Source organism: Nicotiana tabacum, chromosome 15 (assembly GCF_000715075.1).
Source record: "Nicotiana tabacum cultivar K326 chromosome 15, ASM71507v2, whole genome shotgun sequence".
Classification (NCBI taxonomy): Eukaryota; Viridiplantae; Streptophyta; class Magnoliopsida; order Solanales; family Solanaceae; genus Nicotiana; species Nicotiana tabacum.
In genome coordinates this window covers 11,160,282-11,169,560 of record NC_134094.1, presented here as the reverse complement: position 1 = coordinate 11,169,560, position 9,279 = coordinate 11,160,282, and the positions used below count along the sequence as shown (strand labels likewise).

The 9,279-nt window shown below is 36.8% G+C and overlaps 1 protein-coding gene across 1 annotated transcript; it reads left to right on the top strand.

The window, feature by feature from the left end:
- The first annotated feature begins 2,887 nt into the window (after positions 1–2,887).
- On the top strand, positions 2,888–8,130 carry LOC107809171 (plastoglobulin-1, chloroplastic). Its single transcript, XM_016633765.2, has 3 exons — positions 2,888–3,883; positions 7,166–7,361; positions 7,607–8,130. The coding sequence occupies exons 1-3, from the start codon at positions 3,108–3,110 to the stop codon at positions 7,916–7,918; spliced, it is 1,284 nt and encodes a 427-aa protein (XP_016489251.1). The 5' UTR covers positions 2,888–3,107; the 3' UTR covers positions 7,919–8,130.
- Positions 8,131–9,279: the final 1,149 nt, after the last annotated feature.

Below are 9,279 nucleotides of genomic sequence, written 5' to 3'. Positions count from 1 at the left end.
CAGATGCGAGCCTTCGATTGCAGATGCTCCCGGCGTGGCTGTGCAAAAATCTGCAGGTGCGGAAATCTGCACGCGCCCGCGCGTCCGTAGAAGCGGACCAAATTATCGCAGAAGCGAAGGCAGTGCAGGTGGGAATTTTTCCTCCGCATGTGCGAGGCCTCGCCTGGCAGCCCCATTTCGCAGATGCGAGATTTTTCTCGCATATGCGAGCTTGCATGTGCGGTCCCAGGCACCGCAGGTGCGGAAATGCCTGAGAAGCGTATATATCGAAGAGTCCGACATTTATACTCATTTTGGTCATTTTGAGCTCGGTTAAGGCGCAATTTTGGGCGATTTTCACGGGTAACATTGGGGTAAGTGTTCCTTATCCTATATTGATTATATTTCATGATTCCATACTCGTTTATATCATGAATCCGTGAATTTATGAAAGAAAAATCAGATTTTTCTAAAATCTTCCAAAAACGAGAAATTTAGATTTGAAGGTCCATTTGATATCATAATTGGACAATTTTTGTATGGTTGAACTCGTCTCGGAATAGGTGTTCGGATTTCGTAAGTTTTTTCGGGATTTGAGGTGTGGGTCCCACTGCCGAATATTTTAATAAATTTCGGGTTTTTATCCGAAAAATTTATAAATTCATATGGAATTAATTCCTATGATTCGTATTGAGTATATCGAATTGTTTGTGAATAGATTTGAAGCTTTTGGAGACAAATTTAAAAGGAAAAGTTGTGGTCGAGTAATAGATTGGAATTTACAAAGCGAGGTAAGTATCATGGTTAACCTTGACTTTAGGGAATAGAACCCTTAAATTATTTGTTATGTGAAATGCATGTGAACGACGTATAGGCGAGGTGATGAGTGTCTATACGTCGTGAAATTAATTGTTTGCTTGCTTACTTGAAAAATCATAAATTATTTTAAATCATAAATTAATTATTATAATAATTGTTTCTCTCCTATTCTTTGTCAAATATGAATTCTTGAATTCCTGCATAAATTGTTACATGCTATTTGAATTATGTGTTTTAATTGTTATTTGACATTTAGCATATTAAATATTAAACTGCCTATTTTCTCCCTGATTTCCATAATAATTTGTTATTTGTCATTGTTTGTTTCATAATTAAATCATAATTATTTTATGCTTGTTGTCTTATAATTTTATATTAATTGTTGCATTTATTGGGGAAATTTCTTCTATAAGAATTGATAAATGGATATATTGGAGGATCAGGTTGCACGCCGCAACAAAATTGATTGAAATGGATATATTGGAGGATCGGATTGCACGCCGCAACAGACTTATTAAAAAGTCCATATTAGAGGATCGGGTTGCACGTCGCAACAGACTTATTAAAAAGTCCATATTGGAGGATCGGTTTGCACGCCGCAACAGACTTATTAAAAGTCAATATTGGGGGTCGGATCGCACGCCGCAACAGACTTATTTAAAAGTCTATATATATACTTGATTGAAATAAATATATGACAGACTTATTAAAAAATCCATATTGGAGGATCGGGTTGCACGCCGCAACAGACTTATTAAAAGTCAATATTGGGGGATCGGATTGCACGCCGCAACAGACTATATAGTTGCAGCGTGCAATCCGTTCTCCCAATATATTCCTTTTAATCAAGTCTGTCATATATTTATTTCAATCAAGTATATATATGACAGACTTGATTAAAAGGAATATATTGGGAGAGCGGATTGCACGCTGCAACAAAATTGAATGTGAATATATTGGGAGAGCGAGTTGCACGCTGCAACAGAATTGAATGTGAATATATTGTGAGAGCGGGTTGCACGCTGCAACAAAATTGGTTGAAATAATAATGGATTATGACTGCTGAGTTGATTTCAATTATTATAAATGAGTTACCTGAATTATTTTCTATTATTTGTTATTGTTATTAATATTGAGTACAGGTTAATGTAAGTGAACCGCCTTAGCCTCGTCACTACTTCGTCGAGGTTAGGCTCAGCACTTACCAGTACATGGGGTCGGTTGTAGTGATACTACACTCTGCAGTTCTTGTGCAGATTTTAGAGTTGGTCCCAGCGGCGTACCATAGACTTGCTCGGATTTCAGCTACCAGAGGAGACTTGAGGTATAACTGCATGGCGTCCGCAGTTCTAAAGTCCCCGTCTATTTTACTTTAGTTGTGTGCTTATTTCCAGACAGTTTTATTTTATTCAGACCTTTATCTGTATTTATTCTAGAAGCTCGTGTACTTGTGACATCAATTCTGGGATGGTATTTAGACACCGTTGTTTTTATGGATTATTTTACTATATTTCAAACTTTGCTTCCGCTTTTGTTTCCTTGATTATTAATAATTTAAAAATTGGTTAATATTATTCTAATGTTGGCTTGCCTAGCAAGTGAAATGTTAGGCTTCATCACGGTCCGAAGGAGGGAATTTCGGGTCATGACAAGAATCCAATTAATTTAGATTTGTACCGTGTTAAAACTATTATGGGAGATATTTAAAGAATAAGTGTTGTTTTACATCTTTTCTTAAGTCGAGGGTTTATCGAAAATAACATATCTATCTTCTTAAGGTAGGGATAAGGTATGCGTATATACTGTCATTCTCAGACTTCACTTGTAGGATTACACTGGAACCCGAAACCTTTAATTAAAGGTGGAGCAATTCATAATACTCATGTGAGCTAAGATTGTCAATTTATACAGTATATACCATTAAGCTGCATAAATATTGTAAATATAAATTTTAAATTTTAAATTTCTATTTCCTAATTTAAGATTAAGTTTCCGAATTTGCACAATTAGATATTTTAATTTGTTGCTACTTTGGAAGTAAAATAACTACTCTAATTTAATCTCAAAACATTAACCATAGGATTCCTCAAATAAAAATAAAAAATACGTACAAAATTTGTGAAGCAGAACTATTAAAGTCAAAGGGAGAAACACCCGGAAGAAAGAGAAAAACAACCGTCGTCAACTGTCGTGTCGGCATCTCCACCTGTGACCACCGGCTGAAAAGAGCAAAAACCGCCGTCCTTAACCACCGCGTCAGCCGGCACTTCATCGGTTACTAACGTTTAAGCTGACGGAAGTAAAGAAAAATGTCCATTTTGCACTTAACCTCTTTCATTTTCAACACTAAAACCACCGTTAAACCCTGCTACCTCACTTCATTTCTTCCTAATTCTTCAATCTCAAACTCTAGATTTAGAAAATTTACAATTCATTCAACCTTTTCATCATTCAATGATCCACAAGATTTTTTTGTACCAAAATCTCCGGGCAATAAACTCAACCAAAACGACAGCGATTCTGATGATAAACAAATCTTATTTGTTGATGAGTGGGGTGAGAGGTCGGAACCGGATACCCGACCCGGGACGAAGTTATCAGAATCGGATCCTCCTATAAATGATGACGAATGGGGCAGAGGAGCTGAGCTAGTGGGGAGCAGCAAAAATTCAGGAATTGAAGATGAGTGGGGCGAGAAGTCGTATTCGGAGCCCCGACCCGTACCAACGGTGTCGGATTCGGATCCTCCTAGAGACGAAGACGAATGGATCGGAGCTAAGCCAGTTGGAAACAACACTGACCGGGTTATAAATGAGAGCGTTTCTGATAATAAAACCACGTTGGATCCGGAGCCCCGACCCGTAACGCGATTACCGGTTTCGGATCCTCCGAAAGGTGAAGAAGAGAGGGTTGCAGAGCTGAAAAGGTGCTTAATGGACACGGTTTATGGTACAGAATTTGGGCTCAGGGCCTCATCGGAGATGCGAGCCGAGGCTCTGGAGCTGGTTTCTCAGTTGGAGGCGGCAAATCCAACTCCAAGCCCAGTTGAATCACCTGAGTTGCTTGATGGGAACTGGATTTTAGCGTGAGTTCTTGTTTCTCATTTATCTTTTGAAATTTTCTGTTTTTGGCTTTATGTACTCGCGGTTGTATGAAATGTATGTGAATCGAGTGGACTAAGTGGCGGATTCATATTGTTGTTCCAACTAAGTTGGGATCAATGAGTAGTTGATTGGAATAAAAAGAGTTATATAGAACAGAGGCGGAGCTAGAATTTGAAACTTGTGGGTTCAGTATTCTAAATCTTTTAAGTTACTGGGTTCTTAATCAATAATTTGTACTTAATTCAATAATTTTTTAAGACAAATACAGGGTTTGTACAAAAGTTACTGGGTTCAATCGAACCCGTATCCGAAGGGCTAGCTCCGCCCCTGATATAAACGATACCAATTAGTAGTTGGGAATATATTTTAGTCATGTTATGTGTTCTTGGAAACAACTTCTCGACCTGCACAAGGTAGAGGTAAGGTTTGCGTATACACTACCCTCCACAGACTCCACATATGAAAATATACTGGGTATGTTGTTGTTGATATATTTTTAGGTGCTATACAGTGTTGTCAAAGGCGCGCTTAAGCCCTGCAGCGAAGCTCAAAACAGGTTGAGCGCTTCGCCTCGCTTTGTGGGCGTTTTAGTATCGCATCAAGACTCTTAGGCATACTTTTACTTGCCAATGAGTGTAATCCTGCAAAGGTAACATTAAACAATTGATATTTCACTTTATCGTAAATTTTTTCCAATTTCTTTGTCCATATATTTGTTATTCATGCTTATAATTATTAGTCTTAGACTACATATGTAAATTTTTACTTTTTCTCCAGTTGCGTCTTTTTTCATTAATGCCGACGCTTTATTTGCGCTTTGAACTTAAAGCCCCAACAGACCTTTGAGCTTTTTTGTGCTTTTCGCCTTTGATAACACTGGTGCTATATCTTCTGGGATTTGATATGTTCCTTTGGTGCTATATCTTCTAGGAATATTTTAACCATTTTGGAGAATTTGGTAGCAGCGAAAAGCTAAGTTGCTCCGACACGACAGTTTAGGTGTCGGATCCGTGTCGACACGACACTAGTATGGGTGTGGGTTGAGGCATAGTTGTTACTACCGTTGTCTGCATAACGTTGGCTTGAGATGAGAATTATGGTTAATGAGGATTCATATAGCTGCTTCCAACTTATTTGGGACTGAACCATAGTAGTTGTTGTTGTTGTTGTTGTAAGGGGTAGTTGATTGAATGATTGGTTTATATACCCGCTTAGCTATATGAGATCATTACAGCTGACTAGAGGTGGCAAAATGATTAAAAGAAAACAGTTATCCACCCATATTATCCATTAAAAAATGGGTTGGATAATGAAATTTTTAAAAACGGGTTGAATATGGATAAGAACCATGTTATCCACTTAGAAAATGGTTAACCAAATGGATAACCAAGGGATAACTAATGTGTTTATCTTTTATATTTGTAAAGCCTCAAATTGGGGGTTCCTCAAGTTTGGAAGACTAGGAACTCTCCCATAAGTGATCATATTCAAGAAGCCATGGATAATATGGATATCCATAATATCTGTCGGATAACCCGTTTTTTATCCGTCTCAAATATGGGTCGGATCGGATAATTTATCCGTTTTTTGAATTACCCGTTTTTTACTCGCTCATATCCGACCCGCCCCGCCCGTTTGACACCCCTACAGCTGACAGTAGCATTTAAACTGATGCTGCCGTGCATTAAGATTTTTTTTCGTTTTCTTCAAAATTCCTTCTTTGTTTTAGTGAAAGTAGCTCTAATCTTGGTATTTTGAGTGAACATGCTAGCTATGTCTGTTGACCGCATAAGATTATACTATAAAACAGTTTGAATTGTGCTTTTGTTAACATCTAGATTCATCACGAGAGCTTGAAGCAGACGGATGGTAGCACAATAAGTTGCTTTCGATTCATTAGTTGAGTCATTCGCCTAAGGGTAAACTGCAAAAGACTCTGGGGTCGTTTGGCAGGATGTATTAGATAAAATAATGCATGCATTAGGTTTGTGTATTTACAATACCTTGTTTGGTACACTTTTTGAACTTATGTATTAGTTATGCAAGCATTAGTTATACACTCTATTTGGTATTATGCTATGCATAACTAATGCATAAGAAACCATGGCATTAACAATGCAATGGGTTTTAATGCATGCATTTGCTTAGTTAAAGACAAAATTGTCCTTCAAAATTTGCTTGATTAAAATATGATATTATATTAATACAAGTTAGAAATAATTCAAGAAAGTGGGAAACAAAATAATATCCCTAGTAAATAAATAAATACTTAGCATATTTTTTTTTTATAAATAAATATTTATTTCTATACTACAAGATAGGTAGACAAATCAAATAATTTTTTTAAAACCTTTTTCATATAAAAACATTCCTCAATATATGTTTCTTTTAAAAAAAAAAAAGTAATGGACTAGTTATTAGGGTATTTTTGTAAACAAACAATTCTTTTAGAAATTGTGCAATGCTTTAATACATCAAACCAAACAATAGATAAGAAATATGTCAGCATAACTAATGCCAGCATAACTAATGCAAGCATAACTAATACCAGCATTACTAATATGCCATATTCAACATTATTCTTATACATCCTACCAAACGACCCCTTAGTATATAAGGGTAAACTGCAAAAGTTAGTATACACTTTTCTTTTATCTGAGATTTTTTAGCATAACATATTTTGGGTGAAAAGCTGATATTCAATTTGGAACGAGGAAAATTGTAAGCTTTCAAATTTGACTTGGCTAAAGATTTCTGTAGAACATCTTGGCTTATTGATGTCGGGATAACTTAGAGAGTTGAGATGATTGCCTTCCCAAAAATTTTGGCATTTAACAGCAATTGGAGGACCATGTTTTGGTAAATTTTTTTATAGGTCACTATGTCTTGGTGATATGTTAACTGCAATTTTTGTTAATTCCCACGATAGTATATGCCCAAGTGTTGATGTTGTAGTACTGATATTGGCTGCAATATTCTTAAGTGCCCATTAATGAGCTAAACTAGTTGGAAATGCAACCTTACCTTGGTGAAAAGTGTAAGAGGATTCTTATATGAACAAACTGGATTGAGGTAGATAACCACTGGCATACTTCTCCGCACAAACTCATCTAGTTGGAATGTTCATTATCATAATAAGTAGTCGATTAGGAGAACAACTATCTCACTATAGAGTATACTCTTTCTCCTCTTTCATTATTCATATTTTGCGTCCTGGGACATAGATATTCTAGATACCCCTTATGTTACTTTTTGTGTGTCAGGTTTACAGCATTCTCTGAGTTGTTACCTCTTCTGGCTGTGGGCACCATTCCTTTCTTGAAGGTTGAAAAGATTAGCCAAACGATTAGTACAAGCAGCCTTACCATAGAGAGCTCAACTACATTATCAAGCCCTGTTGCCACCTCTTCTTTCAGTGCAACTGCTGCCTTTGAAGTTCGAAGTCCGTCAAGAATACAGGTACCTTTCTTGAACTACAATGTAGTTTCTTCATAGAGGTACTTATACTGTCTTATGTGAAGAGAGAAAATGAGCATGTCGCTTAACCAAAGACAAATGGAATGGTGAAGATTCTGAAGAATAATTTTTGCAGTGAGATGACTCCTTAGGCAAAGAAAGAATAGATTATCTTGATAAACTTCCACAAGCTTTTAGACTAGTTCCAGCTTGTGCATTCAGTGACTAGATAATACTTGCTTTTTCAGGTTCAATTCAAAGAAGGGACATTTAATCCTCCAGAGGTTAAGTCAAAAATAAATCTGCCAGAAAATGTGGATATCTTTGGCCAAAAGATAAGTTTGTCACCTGTACAGCAATCTCTGGGTCCTCTGGAAAATGCTGTGGCAGCTATAGCCCGAGCTATTTCTGGTCTGCCTCCTCTCAAGATTCCGATTCCAGGTGAGAGGACAAAGTCTTGGCTTATTACGACATACCTTGACAAGGATCTCCGGATTTCAAGAGGAGATGGTGGCCTTTTTGTTCTTGTTAAGGAAGAGAGTTCTCTTTTAGACCAGTAGCCAGGTCTGATCTCTGTATATTGTATAGTGATATATAGAGGTCTTAGGAGCTTCATTTATACAATATAGAATATACAACACATTGTTTGTAAAGGGAGATACATCTCACATTTTTATGTATAAGATGCCATTTGTGTAGCCATTACTCACAGTGGAAGGAACCAAAAATTGGAAATGAACAACATTTGCATCTAATATGATGTTATTTTGAAGTTCCGGGGTATTTAGGAACTGGTGTACCCTGCATGAACGCATGATGCTTTGTGCACTAGATTGCCCATGTCCCGTTTGTAACAACTTATGTCACTTTGTCTTCTCTTGAGGTCAATTTTTTTGTTTAATTGCAAAATCATATCAAGAACTATTGCGTGTATTGCTGGCATGTCTCAGATGGAGACTTGGAAATTTGGAATAACTACTCTTTGTATCATTCAGAGTTGGAAGGTACCATGAACAATAAAGAAAAGTAGTGTCTTCATTGGTGTATTTTTCTTTATTGTAGATGTGAGAAGTATTTCCGTCATAAGGGTTAGACTTTCTCTCCTTGCATCATTTCCGTAGCTTCGGAGAGAATGAGAGCAGTGTTTGAACCAGCTCGTGCATACCTCGACTATCCACCTGATACCTACTATTTCCCACCAGCACAACTATAACCACCAAAGCTTAGGCGGATAAGAAGAAATCACTAGTGTTCTTTTTGGCAGTGACGCAAATTTACACAGAAAAACAAGGAAAAGATAAAAGATTACACTGATAATAAACTGCTAATCAAACTTCACCAACTATAAGTGGCAACTTTCTTGTGGTAACTGTTGACAATCCAACATATTAGTCATCCACCAGAAAGTTTTCTTACACTCCATCAGCAAATAACAAGAGAACAATCGACCATGTGTTGTTTAATGTCTGTATAACTAAAAATCATATCTAGAGGTTCCAAATCATAGTGAACCCACGAATAGAGAGTCATCTATGTGATCTATGACACTTCTGTTCAAAATGAAAAGAGTTAAAAACACAAGAGATCATCAGTTATCATGAGATTAGTAGAGAACAAAAATGGATTTGACATGGCCATATCATGCCTTCTTCTTCTTGGACTTGAGCATAATATATCCAATAAACACGCTCAATAAGCAGATGAGTGCCACTCCAGCATATACAGGAATAAGAATTGCGTATTCTTGTGGTAGAAAATACTTGTGCACGAAATGATCACTGTCAACTAAAGGCTGAAATAGGAATAAAAGCGTATATCAGTTCCCCCACTTAATACAAAACTTGGTTCATAACGTATTTGGAAGGAAGAGATTATCGATTTACCAGAATGATGACCCAGAAGGTATAGTATGTGAAAATGG